A 21373-nucleotide genomic window follows, 5' to 3' on the forward strand; every position below is an offset into this window, starting at 1 on the left:
TTTATTCTGAACTTTATTTAATTACCATCCTTTATTACAGGTTGTAAATGAAGTTCCAACAAGGGATATATGAATTGCAAATGAGTTGTGATTAAATGGGTATCTGGTGAAGGAGCAATAATCCTAGAAATGTAAGTAAAACGAGAGATACCACGACCTGTACTTGAACACAATTATTCAATGAATCATCGAGTCAAAGTCAAGAACTAAAATGGATTGAGGCTACGACCATAAAGACTTATTATTTGCATCACTGTGGTAAAACCTGCCCCCCCCCCCCCCCACAAAAAAAAATTGTTTTACCTCTCACAGATTTAGCCTTGGGTGATTGTAGGACTGCTTGACATAACTGAATAAGCTGTACTGTGTGACTGGCTTGATACTTGACCTTACACAGAACCCCACTAAACCTTCTGCACTGATGAGGTGAGATCAAAGGGGACTTAAACAAGTTTTATTTATGTAAGAGTCCATTCAATGGATAGTTGATTGGCAAAGGTCAAAACAGAAGCAAAATGAATTCTTCTATGTATGGCAACAATCCACAACAAATTCCATAAAAACTGTTCATTTGTGTACCAGATGCCAGGAAATCACATCTTATAAAAATCATCCTGGCGGACTACCCCACACCCCCTCCCCTTGAGACTTCCCATGCCTTGGGGCGCTCGCAGCTTTGAGCTTTCCCCTCACAAAGATAGTCCCCTTTGGTAAAACCAGGGAAAAAACCCTGGATCTATATGGAAAGCCATTTTAACATTTAATCGGGAATTTTAGATATCTGAAATTGTTTCTTATTTCAGATATCTGAAATTGAATTCGAGATATCTTAAATAGATTTCGAGATATCTGAAATTCTAATTCAGATATCTGAAATTGAATTCGAGATATCTGAAATTGAATTCGAGATATCTAAAATAGATTTCGAGATATCTGAAATTCTAATTCAGATATCTGAAATTGAATTCGAGATATCTGAAATTGAATTCGAGATATCCGAAATTGAATTCGAGATATCTGAAATTCTATTTCAGATATCTGAAATTTAATTCGAGATATCTGAAATTGAATTCGAGATATCTGAAATTGAATTCAAGATATCTGCAATTCTAATTCGAGATATCTGAAATTGAATTCGAGATATCTGCAATTGAATTCGAGATATCTGAAATGCATATGCATAAATTTCCGATTAAATGTTAAAATGGCACGTATGGAAAGTCATTTTAACATTTAATCGGGAAATTTCAGATATCTGTAATTGAATTCGAGATATCTGAAATTGAATTCGAGATATCCGAAATTCTATTTCAGATATCTGAAATTGAATTCGAGATATCTGAAACTGAATTCGAGATATCTGAAAATGAATTCGAGATATCTGAAATTTTATTTCAGATATCTGAAATTGAATTCGAGATATCTGAAATTGAATTCGAGATATCTGAAATTCTATTTCAGATATCTGAAATTGAATTCGAGATATCCGAAATTGAATTCGAGATATCTGAAATTGAATTCGAGATATCTCGAATTCAATTTCAGATATCTGAAATTCCCTGGTATTTCGAGATATCTGAAATTGATTTTAAGATATCTGCAATTATTTGTAGATATCTTAAATAAATTGGAGATATCTGTAATTTAATTTGAGATATCTGAAATTATTTCGAGATATCTGAAATTCCTTATTAAATGTTAAAACGGCTTTCCATAGATCTATGCCTGGAGATTGTATGTAAACTACAATAAGTGTAAAAGGGAGTTGCTATTTTGAACAGTAATGCCCACTAACAAAATTACAACTTTCTCAGGAACGGATAAGTAGGCTTATTTGGATAAAAAGGTGATTTTGAATTCATTGTCAACTTATAGGCCTGAATGCAAACTTGTACAATAAGATACTTTTTAAACAAAAGTCACCCAAGAAAGAACAATAAGGAATTTCAGGCGTATTATGTACAGTATATCAATGGTGGCTAACTGTGTTGTGGTGAGGCCTTTGGAGCCAATTTTCAAATGGAGCATGTATTCAGTCACACAGGAACAGGTTAACTTAAAAATCAGAGTATTAGAGAGTTTTGAGGTTACTGAATAATATCAGTTGTCTTTGATCTCTGCCTTTTGATATTCCTTTAAGAATGATTGGACAGTTGGATACGAACGACCAAAGTTTGAATTGTTCCTAGAACTACTGTACAATATTAGGTATCTGCGATACAATACACACAACTAAGTACAAGAATATTCCATATACACTGAAACAAGGGAGTTCGCCACTTTTGATAAAAAGTAGCAAAGGTGACCACATGTCAGAGCCAACTTTCTGTCAGGAATGGACAGTTGAATAAAGGTTTGCATTGATGCAATGTTTACAACTACTGTAAAATTAAATTCCACAAGTGAACTAGGAAGTTGCTACTTTAGATGATAGACTAGAGGTAAACATTAATTTATAAGCAAATCCCACCTTTGTATTAAGGTAGATGGCGCTGACATTCCACGGGTATATAGCAAGATGGATAAAATGGGTTTCTTGTACTCGATAAGGGAGTAGACCTACATACCAACTGTATGAAGTTAATCTGACCTGAGCTAACAGTATCAAGTGAGAGATTACAAGCCTTGTATACACATACAGACATGCATTGCCATCACCATTGCAAAGATTCTTTTTGCCTTCGGCAAGGAATCAAAATGGCATAAATGGATGGGTGGATGGCTGAGGAGGTCAAGTTTTAGTTGAAAATATTCAAACTTCATTGAAGTAGAAAATTTGTTATTGTACAAACATTACTAAATCTACCAATGTTTGTTGGTGTGCACATCAGAGAGTATCCTATTGCTAACCTTGTGATACTAATCAGCCTAGCCAACTCCATTTCCATACCATTGGAATGATGTCAGAATTCAATGTAACAACATTATGTCCTTGTAATGCACTTACTCTTCAGCTGATCATCAGTCCCTGAAGAATCCAAAAGACTCAATTTATTTCTGCAATATATTTACATTATATTTGCATTATACATGGTCAACTTCTTAATTAACGATTAACCCCTTCTCACAGGTAATTTATGTAAATAAACAGCGTGTGTCACATTATATTTTGGCCCACTCTGTCATATATATGCAAATTTGACTTTCTACAGTTTCAAACAGACAATGCCAAAACTAGAATAGCGATTACTATTACAAGAACCAAACCGCTAGTGGCGCTACAAATTTTCACGATTATGAGATACTTGTTAATATTCTTAAAAGAATGCAAATACTTTTACTTGAATGTTCTTTTAATGGAATGCATAGATGGAAGACATCTTCTAAGGATTTGCGAACTTCAGAAGATAATTGACACTTAGACACTAAAACATTTCTGGTGCGTTTATCTTTCTTCTGGCAGTCCTTTCCTTCTTTAATGCAAATACAGGCTGTTTGGTGTTTAGTAAGTTTAGTACTAAAATTTCTCCGGGACCAATTCAACTGAACTCAGTTTCACAACTTAGGCAGAACTACTGACTGTTTTTCCTATCAATGAAACCTCTGGGTCAGTTTACATAGGTACTTTTTAAGGAAAGCCACCCAGGAATGATCCTGGACATGAAAACCAAACAACCGAACGACTGATCCGCTCTCAAACCCAGGCCCCTTGCATTGAGACTGTGACTGTATGATCATCATCAGGTGTGTATCATGATTCCCCTAGAAGGGGAGCATAATGCTATACTTGATCTTAGCCAAAAGGCTGAGAAATCTGAATAGGTTGCAAACAGTGCTTTTGCCTATCTCTGAGAGATAAAAGACAAACTGTTGACAAAGTGTTCACCTACTGCCAATAGCCTGTTTAGGTGACAATTTATAAAGTTAGAATGAGTCTGCAATTACTATCTTAGCAAGATCTTTTTCAAACGGCAAACATCTGAGCTTCTAACTTATACGCTATTTCTGCCAGAAGTTTGAAGTTCTAGTATCTTTCCTGTACAGTCCTTAATACTTTTAGTGTAAAGTACTCATTCTTTTATAGCTGGGACTGAATATGTAGTACTTTAACAACGGCCTTCCTTTTCTTAGTTCCTTACACGTTGACGATAAACTCAACATTACTGTACACGCAATGTGGCTATATATCTAGCTTAACTCTAGGGATGCACCGGATATCTGGTCCGGCCGGACTATCCGGCCGGATAGTGAGCAATTATCCGGTTCCGGCCGGATATTTTTCAAAATCCTGCCGGTTTTTTTTCAAAATCTGGCCGGATCTTTTTCAATATCTGGCATAAATTATTCCTTAAAAAGGTGGTGGTATTAACTTAAATCAATGTAAACTATTTCCAAAAATTAATAAAAACATTCAAAGTAAGGAAAAATTAGGTTTAACATGTTTAATTTAATTTTCTCAATAGTCTGACCTAAGATTTGCTCCTTGTTTCATACTTCTACTTCTTATTAATGATTTTCTTTTGTGTAATGAAAAATTCCGGTTCCGGCCGGATTTTATCCGGCCGAAAATCCGGCCGGATTTCATGTACTATCCGGCAAAATCCGGTTCCGGCCGGATCCAAAAAGTTGGATCCGGTGCATCCCTACTTAACTCTGTGCTACAAAGATAAATAAATACAGACGATTTTGTGTCACATGATTGGCACAAAACTATGAAACTTCCTATAGTCTAGGCACTGACTTTTTAATAACTTGTTTTTTAAGGTTAAGGGCACACGAAATATTGACCCACATACATTATTGTACATTTATGTGCATTACTTTATGTACGGGAGCCGCCACTGATTGACCAAGATACTTTAAAAACTTTAAAAGATTATAAAAACAACAATAAAGGAAGCGTCTATTTTCTTTTCAGCAAACTAATAGCAATTGACCTTTATTAAGATCTTACTGTAAATAAGAATATCCACTAATACACTCCTAAAATGACTGCCTACAGCCCAATCAAACTCATTATGAGAAAATTCATTGCTGTATACACCATACAGTGTCGGTATATACATTACTAGGAAATACACAATTTAAAGCACTGTGAAAGGTCTTGAAAAAATGTTTGCTTTGTAAAACCGCTTTGTGACATCTAGAAGAGCTATACCTGAAATATGAATCATAGAAACTGATCTTTTTTTGGCTATTTCATTTTTGCCATAGGCTTAATGGGTATTCCACATGACATCCTGATTTTATATCAAGAGTGCTTTTTTCAGTTCCATACATCTGTTCCCATTTGTTCCCCAGAAAGTTCATCATATCTGTTAGGAAGAATTGTGTATTTTTAACTCCCATAATATTGGATGTTGTCCCTGCACACCATAGTCAACTGCCTAGATGCTGTGTGATTGTATTGTCTGGTATGGACCGTACTGGCATGCCCTTTGGTAGAGAGAAAGGTGGAGGGGGAGGTGGGATAGGGGGCGGGGGAAAGGGATGGAAGGGAAGGGAAGGAAGCAGATAGTCAATGAGGCCTACATTTAATAAACCATGATGTAACTCATGATTAACAATAAAACTTTTATCAAACTGTATAGGTGATTAACGTACGTTAATAATCTTAGAAAAAGTGGATAGGCGCGTCTGATTATTTTCAATGGACCGGGGGGGGGAGGAGGGAGTGGACAGGTCCTTGTAAGGTCATTAATACCTATAAAAGCTCACACATAGTAGCAAACACAAAACCCCATTGCATGAAGATGCATCTAGAGCTCTTATCACTGTGCTAGTAGTTCCATATAGTAGCAAGCAGAAACAAAATTGAAAAGACTACAAAAAGAACGTGCACTGTAAGGTTTGCTTCTGAATGGCAGATTTGGAAGGATGTGGGTTAAGCCAGGGATGTGGGATAGGAGGCACAGTGCTAAAACGTTACCAAGGAGTGTTAGCTCAGTTGTTAACACCGGTGCCTTCCAATCATAAGGTCCCTGGTTCGAGTCACTCCAAGATTAATGTATGTCGTCCGGTTACAGAGTTGTAAAAATTGACTATTCATAATCATGGACGTTAAATATGAATGTAAGAGACTGACTTCGGTCAGCTTGCGGCCTTGAGAAGCCAATGAGGCTTCTTCGCGAGTTCCTGCTTACAGGAGGATTTAAAGTACATACATGTTCATTGGTGTTAAAAGAGGAAAGTGTATACAGTAGGAAAGACTGGAGACTGTTAGGTAAGAGAAGAGCTAATTCAATACAGGATTTTACATCACAATGACTGTAGGTACTAAGCAGGAATATCTGACACCCGGCACAGGGTTATTTTCTGCTATGTATCTCACCCATGAGGGACCATAAACAAGGCACCTGTACCTCATGACGCTTAACAACACCATCACTGGCCTGTATTTCAGATCCCTCAAGCACCATTTTGGTTTATCCTCTCACTACTGATACAACTTTTGTTCAAATTGCACTGTATCAGGTCAAATACGACAACAGCCTGATACACTAGTTACTAAAGGTATCTAGAGTATAACCCCCACAATAAATATGTCAAAAATGTCAAAACATACATGTGCACTAGCTCTCAGAACCTCAAACTTCTATTAGTATCATGTTCACAGCAGTTTTCAGAGAGTTGCAAACTAACCAAGAGCTGTAAACCTTGAGATTTCTAAAAATAAACCTGGAGATGGTTGCCCCGAAACCTGCGGATTTTACGAAACATTCTTAAAGTCAAGTAAAAATTAATCATTTTTAATCAAATTTGTAAAAAGTTATCTTTGCTCAGCATTAGTAGCCTTGGCAGCTTTCTGTGACTTTTTGCAAAAAGTTCTGTTCCCAGATTGTTTCAATGGGGGGGGGGGGGAGGGGGAGGTTGTGAGATTTGAAGATCTCACCATGATGGAGTAGTAGAACCTTGAGAGTTAGCAGGTGAACTTTTCCTACAACTGTGAGAATTTAACCCACCACCTTGCGGTCAGAAATAATTTGCAGTGGTTGGAAAAGTATCCTTGGAAAGCAAGGTTTAGCAATTTATAGCATCATGACAGCTGGTAGGACCTTTAAAATTTTAAGACAAACTGTGGGCCAGAAATTTTCTTAGGCAATAGACCTCCCCATATATATACCATAGTACAGTCAAAATGGAAGGCAGAATAATGTAAAATTTATCTGTACTATTAGGACTAAGATTATTAATTTTATCAATGATTTAAAAGATCATTTGAGCCTCACAATAAAAGCACAGGCTGGTCTACTTTTGAAAAGTTACACATCCAACACAGCATTGCAGGATAATCTTTGACCTGCAACCAATCAACCTGTTCGGCATTAGTTGTACTGTTTGGAACAGATGGTGCCTGACGTGTAATAAGGTGCTATTCAATTAGTACAGGAAAGATAGATAACAAGGAAATCCATTTCCTGCTTACTGGACCATAATGTCCATAGTGCCTGACCTCAGAAGATAACACCACACAGCTAGACTGAAGTGACTAGTACTGTATCTACGTAGTACTGTACACTGGTCAAGCAATTAAAGGCATTGAAGACTCACCCCATACCGCGTGCCGCTCTCTGAAAAAGTTAACTTTCCGTTGCTTGCAAGTGAAGTTTTTCTCTTGTCGCTACAAAATGCAGACAGTAATGAAACGTGATACCTTGTTATCTTTAGCTGGACCTGAGATGTCTATCGCTCAAGGGCGGCGGAAGCACTTTTAATCTGGGGAGGCACTGACGTCGAAGGGCACTTTGCAGAAATTTGATTGGACTGATGCAGCCTGATATTTAGTACCCTTTATAACTCTTATTGTATTATCTTATTTGCATATACACATCACTCCGTCATCGCCCCCCCCCCCCCCCAACCATCGAGGATAAAATGCATACTAGCACTGCAATATCCAATGTGCAAATTGGGAAACAAGGAACAAGTTTTCTTTTGAAACAAAATGAGGTGAAATCATTATAAAGTCCCTGCACACGCGATCGATACATGCATGAAAGCAAATGAAATATGTCAAAATACGAAAGGATGGGGTAGGTTATGAGATATTAAACTATACTCATTATTCATAGTAGGCTACAAATGGCTTCTGCTTATTAAAAAGTTACAATATAATATAGCAATGCATTTTTCGAAATGCATTAGAATTTTTTTTTTAAATTGAATATGCATAATGGCGCTCACCAGAAGGTTAGTAGCAGTTGCGGAGCTAGGGGTATTGATCAGGGGGTCGAGAATGGTCTGTAGGGGCGCTTTCGACACTATCTAAGCGGAGCGCCACTACAGGTTGGCGCGAAGTGTAGAGAAATGTTATGAGTCAAGATACTCCCTAGATCGCCAGAAATGACCCTTTCCGGGCCTTGCTAATTTGCAGATAAACGAAGAATAAATAGGTGTCATCGCCATTTTGTCAGAAAATTACACCAACAAAACATGACAAATGTCAATAGGTAGATGAGAGCGCAATTAAAAAGTCAATAATCGCGAATAAGTGAAAAGTGGTAAAAAGCTGAAAAGGGCACAAGCAGTCCATTTGAGTCCGTCAGGGGGGCATCCGCCCCCTGACTGTATGGACGCTCCGCCACTGGTTACAAACCTTGTGGTAGTAAACATTTAAAACTTCCCGAAATATTTCATTCGACGTGGGTTTCGCTTTGTAAACTCTTAAGCGATGTCCCATATAACTAATCCGTCCGTTCTTGCTTTATGGATATGAAGCATTAGCATATTATTATACCATTTACACCAATTGTGCTCCGCAAGTATGTCTTTATCCGGCGTTGTACGGAGAAGGATCTCTCCCGGAGGCTGCGCTCATTGATGCCAGTAGGTATATGTGTATTAGGCATGCAGAGAACATTCGGAATAGCCAGGCGAATGTCATTGTGGTCAGACAGGAGAGATACTAACAATTTTTTCCATTCGATATAGCTTTGAGTTTGACCCACAGAAATTCATTAATAGTTCTAAATTAGGATTAGATCTCTTACTGAATTATCACTGACCTATTAAGGTGATCAAGAGTACAAGTTTATGTAGAAAAAGGGCACATTTTTAACCTGAGGAAAAGTGGGGGGGAACGTGCCCCTGTGCCCCCCCCCATTCCGCCGCCCTTGGTTGCAACTATAGCCAGCAATTGTCTTTGATACAACTGTAGAATGTTTATCGAAAAGGCTGTTTTGGAACTTGGAACGCCGATCGTGACAACAACAGGCAACAAAGTGCTGCAGCTCTATACATATAAAGTCTGTTAATCAACGATAAGCCCGGGCCTACAGTGCTACATACTGGCTACGCCCCTGATAGTTCTAAATTAGGATTAGATCTCTTACTGAAATATCGCTGACCTAATAAGGTGATAAAGGGTACAATTTTTATGTAGAAAAAGGGCACATTTTTAACCTGAGGAAAATTGGTGGGACACGTGCCCCCTGTGCCCCCCCGGTTCCGCCGCCCTTGCTATCGCTATATCGATTGTACACTGTGCTGTGGGTATTGACTGCAGCTGTATGTACTGACTGTGTCACTAGTGTCTAATTACCAACGGTAGCAAGCTGTGTGTGCATTTTCTGGGATCGATGGTGGTGTCTTACAAATCTGTTACACCTCATTCGAAACTAGGTCAGATTACCGGCATGAGACGTTTCTTTTTGCGCGAGTCTTCACACCCTAAAGGATATCCATACTGAGCAAAGGATCCAACCATAGATGCATACTTAGATGCACTGCCAACAGAGTAGTACCAAAGAGCACAGTGCATGCACATCGGATAGTAAAAGCAATGTTACTGCGGAAGTGCGGATGGCAGAATATATATACTTCAGATCAGTAACAGAATGTAAAAAGAAAGACATCAATTGGATCTTTCGTATAAAGTCTCACATCACCAGCCTCACCAAAGACTTGGGACACCTCTACCCGTTCTACCCTTCCTGTATAGTCATGGTTTATTTGGTACTAATTCCATTACTGCCACTCACAATTATCTAGCATCATACTTCCATTGTTTTACATTTTGTACTTTTCATTCCACTGCCAAGTACTGCTGACGAAGGTCCCATGGGGACAGAAACTTCCAATATATTTTCGAAAACAGAACTCATTTTTTAAATTATGAGTCATATCTTATTTCTTTGCTTTTGTCTAACAATATTTTTGTTTTGAGTAATATAGACATATATGGACTCATGGAATTAGTACCAAATATACCATGACAATACAGGAAGTGGATTATGGAGCTCCTTAAACCACTTCCTGTGATGGTTTACTTCATACTAATTCCATCACTGCCACTCACAGTTATCTAGCAACATACTTCCATTGTGTTACATTTTGTACTTTCATTCCACTGCCAAGTACTGTTGACGAAGGTCCCACGGGGACCGAAAATTCCAATATATTTTCTAAAACAGTAATCCTTATTTGTCAATTATCAGTCATATCTTATTTCTCTGCTTTTGTCTAATAATATTTTCCTTTGGAGTACACGCAGAACTTCTTTATAATATATATATATATATATATATATATATATATATATATATATATAAAAATATATATATAGTAAGTCATATAAAAGTAAGTTTCGATCCTAGCAGGCTAGCAGGATCTTCTTCAGAGGCTGAATGACAAATAACTTACAGTAACAGAAGATATATATATATATACCTTGCATAGATGATTGTTTCCTTTGGGGACGATCAGGTGGTTTCCTTGAATGGTTGCCATGACGGCAATTCGCGACGCTTGTTGATTGTGTTGTATCTATTGTCGGCTCTGCTTCTTACTATGAAGAACTTTTCTTCCATACAGAGATTAAACTGGTCAGAGCTGCGCTTATGTGTATTAGAGTGCTTTAGGATTTCCCAAGAAATTAATCAAGAAATCAAAAAATCAATCAATATTCTTTCTGTTTAAGTCCCAGATATGTTTCGAGAGCTCATTTTCTTTCTGTTAACATTCATTGTGCAAAGATTTGGTGTGGTTGTTGTTGTACCTTGCTTTAAAGCTTCCACTAGCCAGACTGATATATACGGCTGTCTCTTGACCAGTTGTGACCGTTGCTTGTAGATTATATCTCTGGCGAGACATTCCCCGGACAGGGGGCAGTCGCTCTTTTTTCTGCAATTGCAAGATATTTCCCTGGTCTCTGGGTTTGCTTTCGATACAATCTTATTATTGCGGGCTTTTATTATTTGCCGCTTACTCCTGAGTCCTCATACAGCTATAGCCAATTTTGACGTTGTTCTTGTAAATCTAGTTAAATATCGTGTGTAAGGCATGGTCACAAGGGAATACTTGTTTATGAGCTTCAGAAACTGCGCCCTTACATTAGTTTTAACACTTCTGCTATATGGTGGGGTGTACCATATTATTTTGCAGGCTCTGTTCTTTTTCTTCTTTTTCTGGGTATGGTTGCTGCTCTTCAGTGTGTACTCAATTTCCTCGTATCCAGCTTTCCGGAGGGCTGCGTTGTAGACGGGTGCTGCTTCATTAATAATATTATGGTTTGATGATGTTTATATATATATATATATATATTTTTAGAAATATGCAGAGATATAAGATATGACTCATAATTGACAAATAAGGAGTATTGCTTTAGAAAACACATTGAAATTTTCAGTCCCCTTGGGACCTTCATCAGCAATACTTGGCAGTGGAAATTCCAATATATTTTCTAAAACAATACTCTTTATTTGTCAATCATGACTCATATCTTATTTTTATGCTTATGTGTAATAATATTTCCTATTGGAGTATACCTGGATTTTCTTTACAATATATAAATATGCTTACTAGCAAACTGTAGCCCCTTTTTGCCTGCCTTAATGTTATATCCTTCTTCATTGCCAAATATGAAATATGGATAATTCCAACACAATCACAACCTAGTCATTGATTGTACGTACACACTACACAGTCAGGCATATTGCAGCTCTCGGCTCAAAGTACACTAGTTAGTTAATAAACTTGACATGAGTTTAATAAGGAATAGTTAGTTAATTTCGGCCATTGTTGCTGGTCTAGTAAACGATTTTGCAGTTCTTCCGATTTCTGTAGAATCGCTGAGATTTGGGCGATTTGTGAGGAAAAAAAAACACCCTTCTACTGAAAACTATTCTACGGGAGTGTATTAGACAAGGCCAATTTCTTCCAATCACTTCATTGAGCTATGGGGCGACAGCCAGACACTATTTCCGAACCCCACCATGACACATAATGAAAAAACAACACAGGACTGAATTGTGTGCAAAATGACACCAAGTTAAGTAACTAGGTCATCTGTGTTACCCACATAACTGTATCTTGGAAAGATACAAAATGGTCAGGAATTTCTTGTTTAACAGCCACTTTGAGAACTATTTTTTGCTGTTGATTAAACTATGACCTAACACTTTCCTTGGTGTCATATCATGGTCTGAAACATCAATGGTGCTTCAAGTGCAGATGTGTGTATGTGTGTGTGTGTGTATGTATTTTAGATCCTCCTGCAAGCAGGAACTCACAAAGAAGCCATCATTGGCTTATCAAAGCCGCAAGCTGACCAGAGTCAGTCTCTTAGATTCATATTTTCCATCCATGATTATGAATTGCAATTGTCAACAACTCCATTACTAGACAACATACATTAATCTTGGAGTGAATCAAACTTGGGACCTTATGATTGAAACGCACTGGCGTTAACCACTGAGCTAACACTCCAAAGTATTATTGAACTACTGTGCCTTACTGTACTGGGACAGACCTCCACATACAGGTGAAAATCCTCAATATCCCAAGGGAGCAGCACACCTTGGGAGCAGGAGGTCAGACAAGTTTTGTTTCCATCAAAATACTACTAATGGACAGGTCAGGTGCGTTATTATTGAATAGTATTCCCTTGGTGACTACTTTGTGGTTTCTTGAGGAGCAACAGTTATTAAATTATCCATGTTAACTTGCAGAGTTTACAAAACAAGAATATTAAATCATAGAATTTCTATAAATTTCACCAGCAGAAAAGTGGAAAGAACACTAGAATAGCTTTAATTTACAGTGTTTCCGTTTACATCCTTAAACACCATCTTACTACCAAACATCTGTGATTTACTGTTTCTTGGTTCTGTGTTAGCTTTGTTCACCTTAAATAGCTGTGACCCCTTTCTTTGTGTTTTTTCACAGCTCGCTGGTTTTATTGTTTCGTATTTTGACCTATTTGTATTTTGTTGAAGGGTGTTCATGTTTATAAGCTACTCCAAGCTTATTGTGGGCACTATTCAGTCTTTCTCTCAAACTTATGATCTGTGTTTTAATATGTTATTTATTTCAAAGAGACTGAAATAAAGTTTTTCAATGAATGAATGAATACTTTATGAATGTTAGTCAATCTTTTAAGACATTTGGGTCATTTTCAGCAAACCATTCCAGTTTGTTTTAACAACATGAACACAACCAGACCATATATTACAATAATTTATTGGTTCAAAGCTCCAGGACTTCATATTGTTATACAGTTTTTAGTTTATATGTAACTTTTTTTTCCTTTCATTTTTTTCCCCTTATGTTCAGTTCAAAGTTAAACAAATGGTCTAAAATTACATTTTACGACGTTTAATAATTTATCATAAAAATAAACAATTATACCATGGTATACTTTCAGTACCAATAATAAATAGATAATAATATTAATAGGATCTTCTTTACAAAAATTATGCGAAACAAAAAAGATTTAAATATCCCCCAAAAAAGAAAATATCACACAGTTTATTCAACACAGGAAGCACAGCATTTTATCACAGAAAAACTTCAGAGGCATTCAACCTGCAACACTAACTATTTCCCTTTGTAAACCTATGTTTTCCTCCTTACAAACAACTTTTAGCTATAATCCTACCATTTCCCTAAGATAATTTAATTGACAAACCACTTCAAGAAAACCTCAGATTGTAACCAGCTAGCCCTGCATTCTTTACCTGTGATGTGATGAGCTGCATGCAGGAACCAGAGGGACACCAGGTCACGCATGATTAGCAGTGAATTCAGTGGACAAATTCTTATGTCTGGAGGCAATTAATCCTCTAGACCCACGGCAACCAGGAAGAGGATGTTCCTTATTAAAACCCTTCCTTGATAATAAATCCACTACTATCAAAGCATCTGTGGTTTCATGATGTATTTACAGTCAAGCAGCCACAGTTAGTTAATAGTACTGTACATATTCTGAGTCATGCATAAATTAACCCAATTTGTCCAAACATATTTAGTAATTTGTTCTGACAATGTCACAACAGATGTCTACCTATATATGCATTCCATTTAGCCTCAAGGAGACACTTGCTTATATTATCTCCAAAGAGACAGATACGTCAGAACACAGAGAAGAAGTACCCGAGACAATAACAGTGTTCTAGACCTACTGTACTGCACAGTAGGCTAGCCATAAGCAACGCAGTATACTGTACAATTGTTATTGGATCCAGTGGTTAGGCTGATGACAAGTTGAACATGTTGATGGACTTTTCATCATTTTTGTATGTCACATTGCATTGGCGACCTAAGATAACCAATCCATTGGAACTCCTGTGTACCTTAATAGCACTGAACAATTTATATTGCATGGTATCATTTAACTGTTATCAATTAGCTATATACAACAGCTGCTGTGGCTGATATGGTCAGGAAAAGAATGCTTATTTACCGGTCTAGCCGGACAATTGATAAACCATTTCTGGTGGTGGCCAGTAATAATCAAAGGTAATAAACCATCAGCACTTCCTATGACCAATGCTACTTATTTATTCATGATTTTCAAGTAGCAATAATTGATTAAATGTGAACATATGTATGATAGTGTATAAGACTGTATGATAATGCATATGACTCTATGATAGTGTATAAACTGTATGATAGTGTATATGACTGTATGATAGTGTATAAACTGTATGATAGTGTATATGACTGTATGATAGTGCATGACTCTATGATAGTGTATAAACTGTATGATAGTGTATATGACCAACGAGTTTAAGAAATCTGGAGGATTCATGTCAATTGGGCGCGCGCGTACCATGCATGGAGGGTCATGTGATGTGTTCCAGGGTGGTACCAAACTGATATTTCTCTGTAGCAGTTCGAGAATAGTGTTAGTGACTTCGTGAAAGATTTGCACCAAGACGGATCGAACATGGGAAGTAACGGCGTAAGAAGGTACTGGTACTTCAGGCCTACGAAATAGTACTAATATGCTAACGTTAGACATGCTGGCACAGAACAAGTACAGATACATTGGGCTTGCAGAGGGAATTGTCGATGTCGATGTCTGAATTGTATTTCAAGAAAGATTTTTTGTCGAAAAGGATTGTTGAACTGGACGTGTTGCTGTGGGGAAATGTTTAGTTCAGTGCAACCACGGAATTCTCCATGGAACAGAGCCTAATGCTGCTCGACGGGAATATAGCTATCACGTTAGGCTACAGGCACGGTTATTGCTAGGTAACGGGTGTCGTCTGCTGCTCTAAGCACGCATACACATTTACGTACTAGTTGGGTGAAATCATCATGCGTAATGGGGAGAGTAATATATTAGTACCACCCTGGAACACATCACATGACCCTCCATGCATGGTATGTGCGTACGCGCGTATTTACTGTGTGATAGTTCCTCCAGATTCATTAACCTCGATGAATATGACTCTATGACTGTTATAGTGTTCATATCGCTGTATGATAATGTATATGACTGTATGATAGTGCATATGACTGTTATAGTGTTCATATCACTGTATGATAGTGTAATTTGATTGTATCATAGTGTATATGACTGTATTATAGTGCATATGACTGCATGGATAGTGCATATGACTGAATGATAGTGTATATGATTGTATGAGAGTGTATACACTATACTAAATTGTACAATTCTTTCTACTTTCCTCAACACAGATCGAATTGTCACTTGACCGACAGTTCACAGGAAGTTGAAACAAAGGATCTATACGCAGATATTTCAAATGCTTTCCAGATGTTCTTCTTATCGGTTTGTATGAACCAGAATTTATCCACCAACAATATCCTGGTTTCCAATACAGAACTACTTCCAGCCAACAGTATAAAAGCGTTTACTGTTAAAACCCTATAATCAGTATGCTTATTGCTTATGGGATCAAGATTTTTGCAAATGGGATACGGAGGGGGCTGGATTTTTCAGAGTTTGTGACTATCGTCCCTTGTCAATTTAAGCAAGAAAGGGTGATTATTTCCACCCCCATCCCCAACCCCCCATCCCCTTCCAAACCCTGATCTAGTCCAAATGAAAGATATGTTTAATTGGCATTTCAATTTTTTTTTCACTTAACAACCTTCATTTCTTTACAAGGTACCCCTCAGCATGACCTTTGTCCTCTTGCCATGTCTGGTCCAAAGGATATCCTCTCTCCCCACCTGTTGTATAACTTGCAGCCTGGTTAACCTACAGTATGTCTGCATGTTAAATTAGGCTCTTTTGGTATGTAATGTTACAGCATAACTACTATATAATATAGTTTAATAGAAGCTATAGTTAGGCAATGCGAGCTACAACACTTGTTTTGGGGGAGAGCTGAGGGCAAGGGTGAGGGAGGGGTGAGGGCAGGGGGAGGGAGGGGTGAGGGCAGGGGAAGGTGGGACAAGTAGGTAAACCAAGCATAAACTTCATAAATGCTACAGGCATTGACAATTTGGCAGCTACACCTAATATTTTGTTTGGGGTCTGGAGTGGGGAATGGTCGGAGACATTGAACCAAGAACACAGGAGTACATGTACAGTAGGTCAAGCGATTCATATTGAAACTGTTTTTGAGTTCAATGGTTGAGATAGGTATATCTGTTGCACACTACATAATTCAGTTATCTATGGCACTAAACTTCACTAAAATTCAGTTATCTATGGCACTCAAAGTTTGTATGCAAATCCATAGCAATACCCCCACGCCCACGGTACAGTATTTGCTTATTTTGCTGTCTGTTCTTGACATTTACAGAAGAACCTTTCATTGATATCAATCTGTGCCTACAAATCCTGATCATGACTTCATCAGTCCATCCATCACGTCTATAACGACCGGACATAACACCTATAGAACTTTAATTTTTGATGATGTATATTATATTTCTCAAGATCCGTCGTCGACGATCAGTATGGGTTTCATTGGACATCTTTTCCTTGCAAATTCCATCGTTTCCAACGATCCATGCATTTAATCAAAGTCTCACCTTTGCTATTTTCATCACTTGGTTTTGTTGCATTTAATCCGCAGGCCTTGAACCATCTTGATGTCTTCCTTTTCATCTGGTCTGGCAAGCTACTCACAGTCTCACTGTTCAACCATTAAAACCATTCAACTATTAAAACCGTTCAACCGTTAAAACCGTAACCTATTACTGTACTTGTTGAACATAATCATGTACATGTCGACAATTTCACCCCTGGTAGGTCTCAGAAGGGCAAGTAATATTGTAATCAAGTTTAGTACTGGCAACTACTGTATGACCAGGATTAGCCCTCAATCTATCTATTAACAGACTTTTGTCAACTGAAGGTCAAGTACAGGGAGAAAACAGCCATAACTTGCTGTTTTATTGTTTGAACAGAAATCCATGTTTTGATTTGGGAGGTTATTAGGTTAATATACTTGAGGGTCTTTATGAACAGTCAAAGTTTGTGACATTTTGAAAAGAAATCCAGATTAACTAGATAATTTCCTAACAGGAATGTGTTCTATTTGCATTGGATAGTGAATGGATCAAGCAAAGTTGCCAGTTTGCCACAGTGTTTAGGAAAAACAGAGCAAAACTGGTGATGAATTAGTGAGTGGCCGTTCCAGTTTAAAGGTGATGTGTCTCAAGTAAGAATATTACTATTCCTACAGCAGTTGCAAATTGAATTGACCATGTGACTCGAGTCGGGAAAATTGCTGCCGATTATTCGACTCCATCTTAAACTTAAGTGCTGTGACCGGTTGTACAACTCTGGGATGAGTGTTCCTATTCATTAGCTTACAAATAGAAGTTATAGAACGACCTTTTCATTTGTTTTACTCTGTTAAAAGTAATTTACATGTATATATTTTAGTATTGTGTTTTTCCTCCTCCCCCTCCCTCCTCCAGCACCCCTCCTGTTACACCCATCACTACATAATCAACCATAGAATACTAACCTGGAATTTAGGGACTCTACCCTTTGGAGAGTGTTAGCTAGTACTGTACATGTATGTGTTAAAACATTGCTTCATTTTACATAAGTACTGAACTTGACAATGAAATAATTTATCTGGTATTGCATCGCAAAACATTTGGTCATATTGCTATACAAGCGCAATGACATACGACAGTTATTTTATGCAGGAACAATGGTGTTTTTAAGAGTTACTGTTAACTTCCAAGCCCGCAAAACTTTAATGACATATATACACAAACTTGATCACTTGGTTTAAATTCCCTGCTGGATGACGTGTTAATGAACCAAATGATTTCGATTGTGTGTGAGATCCCTGATGCGATAATATTCACAAGAATGTCCCAGCATTCAATGTTCAATGCTGATACACATATTAATTCTTGATAAAAAAATGTAAACATGTCCTCGTTGCAAATGCTGCTGCAAAACAAGTATATTTTTCACACAAGCAAATACAAGTTATAGCTACACATTAACATTTATTCTCTTTTAATACAGAATTATGAAGACAGAAGGAAATTTCTCCTGGTGGCACTGGCCCAAGTTCTAAGGAAATCACAAAACTGGAAGCCAACTCAGCTCCTATGATAGGACTTCCAAACCAATCAAAATATATGTTGTACTATTTGCCATGGAGGGGTTGGAGGGGAAGGCAGGGCCCTTTAAGTTTAATGGAACCTCATTACCTCTATCATTCATATACCATGGAGATGGCACTAAAATTATTTCTCCTGTAACTGTCTTTCGACCTGCTGACTGGGCAAATGAAAATCTGTCTAACACTAATTAACAAGTAACAGTTAGGCATAACTGTAAAGCCTAGGCCTGTTATTTGTTTTGTACAAAGCCGAGTCTTATTACGACCGAAACAAAATAAGAAAGCGTAGTGTGTACTGTAATGGTATCCCAGTCCTAAGTACAAACAAACAACATACGCTGATCTAAAACTTCAAGTGGTGTCTGAACAACGCTTTTATCGTCTTACCGGTCATATAGGTGTCATCTTTTTGTATTCCTTCCAGGACTTCACCCCTTGCATAATATTGAACGTTTTGGATGGTAATCGCTTCATCCCTGTAATTGAAGAATATCACGGATGCGAGGATTGTTCCAAGGCAAATCAAATACAAAAAGTTTCGCCTCCAAACCATTCTGAATACCATGTCATTGGTCATAAAGCAGGAAAACTGCCTTCATTTCCCCTCTTCTAAGGTGTATCCTAGGCCAGTTAATGTTAACTTCTCAACTCCATTTAGATATCCCCCGTTGAGTTTGCCACGCCATAATTCCGCTGGTAATGCTGCCTACTATAGTAAATCCAAAGTTTGTATTATCAAAATGCACACACTCGTGTATCTCAAAGTTTCAAAAGAAAGTTCAATACTGAACAAACGTGTAACCGTATTACAGTTTCTACAATCTGCTAAATTGGAACGGCGCGGTGATTCGTCATGCCTCGGCCTAGCCAATCAGAGTGCTCAATCTTACCCCAATCTATACGTATTTATCTATATTGGTGTTACGTGTGATTCAAAAATTTGAGTCGAAATTTTGATTTTGAAAAGTAGAAATGTCGATGATTTAATCGTAATTACTTGCTCCGCTAACAAATGAAGACACACTTGAGCGGGGGAGAGGTAGTAATAGTAGTAAGTTGAGTCTCGTCTATCCGACATGCTCAGCGATCAACATCCGCCACGTATCACGATCTTGCGGAGGGTACTTCCTCGAAATTGTTAATGTTAACATCCTTAAATTGCGACTTTATTTTTCCAAGCAAGGTTTTCACGGGCCTTCCTACTGGTTTAGCGGTATGTCTCAATGATTCTCTTGAAGCAACCTTTGCTGGAGCGTCCTCCTGTAGCGGCCGGGGAGAGGGGTGGGGTTAAAGTCGTTTCGAGACCGATTACTTCTGAGACCGGTTCAGCTGGCTGGCCGTGTAACGTTTATGAAAGTATACCGACAAAGAAGCAATTTTGAGCACTTTGCACAACTGACGGTTCCCCACAATTACAATATGCATAATTATAACCAGGGGAGTAGCCAGGGGAGCAATGGGAGCGATCAGCCCCACTCCCTTTGTGTACCCCGAAAAAATAATATTTAACTAAAAGCAGGACATATAATTAAAGCCCTCTTTTCAGGTTGAAGGAAGCATGAACCGACCCTTCTCAATCTTTGTCCTGAAAGTTCGTCTGCTACGTAAATACAATACTCTTATTATTGTGTAATTCCTGCAACGAGGGAGGCATTTTTTGGCAAAACATTTCTTTGCACATCATGGCGCTCCGTTAAGTGTAATAATTCTCCCTTTGTGATATATGCCCCATTCAATTTTCCCTCCCCACAGCAAACACAAAAACGTTATTAAAACGTTTCGTCTTTTGTTTCGATAACGTTATTTGTGGTGTAATAAATATGTCACGAAAACGTTTTCAGGCTATTATTTCAAAATATGTTTTCGTTAAAACATTAATATAACACTATAATATCTCATAAAAACGTTATGCCGACGTTTTCATAACACCACATTTAACGTTATAAAACATATTTTAGAGGCTCTTTAAAAATGTTATGATAACGTTTTGTGTTTGCTGGGCACGCGTACCCACCCCCTCCCCCTTCAAATTTCTGGTTACGTCCCTGGTTATTACGCACCAGTTGGGTCACCCAAGTATCCACACTATCGCTCGCACAAGTTTCCTTCTTTGTGAAGGGTATGCACAGAAAATTCATTCCGATCTCAACCATTATTCAGGAAAGTGCATTTTCTATCGCAGATAACCCTTTCTGTCTAACTGTCGATAAAAGGGTGATTTTCTTGCTATTATCACCCTTTCAGTTTCCTGGTTTTGAAAAGGAATAAACGTCCAGCTCCTAATTCAGATAAGAGGTACCTAAATACAAACGGGAGACCGGAATAGCGGGCGCTACAACGTACGAAAACTTTTGTTAGTTTCAAAAATTGTCTACGTTGTAGAAAACTTGATCCATATAGATAGAGACCCTGTAGTAGAGTTAACACAGATGTCGGTTGGTCCATTTGAAAATTCCGGCCTGATTTCATAGATATAGTGCTCGGGAATTATTGCTAACGTGAACGCCGCATTCCTAAGCAGTTCCAGCTTATGTATGTGTACAGTGATGTCAAAATGGCAGGCCTGACAAGTGTGGAGGGGTAGAGGGAACCAAGGGGTTCATGGGGGTTTTCCCCACAGGCCACCCAGGAAAGTCTCA

General features: G+C 37.9%; 1 protein-coding gene across 1 annotated transcript in view; it reads right to left on the minus strand.

Annotated features, from left to right (window-relative positions):
- Window positions 1–19702, minus strand: part of LOC139963134 (uronyl 2-sulfotransferase-like) — a 41288-nt gene extending 21586 nt beyond the window's left edge. Inside the window, exon 1 of the mRNA XM_071963680.1 lies at window positions 19122–19702. Coding sequence (XP_071819781.1) covers window positions 19122–19311 — 190 coding nt within the window. The 5' untranslated portion in view covers window positions 19312–19702. The remainder of the gene's footprint in view (window positions 1–19121) is intronic.
- Window positions 19703–21373: the final 1671 nt, after the last annotated feature.

The sequence above is a fragment of the Apostichopus japonicus genome, chromosome 21 (genome assembly GCF_037975245.1).
Source record: "Apostichopus japonicus isolate 1M-3 chromosome 21, ASM3797524v1, whole genome shotgun sequence".
NCBI lineage: Eukaryota > Metazoa > Echinodermata > Holothuroidea > Aspidochirotida > Stichopodidae > Apostichopus > Apostichopus japonicus.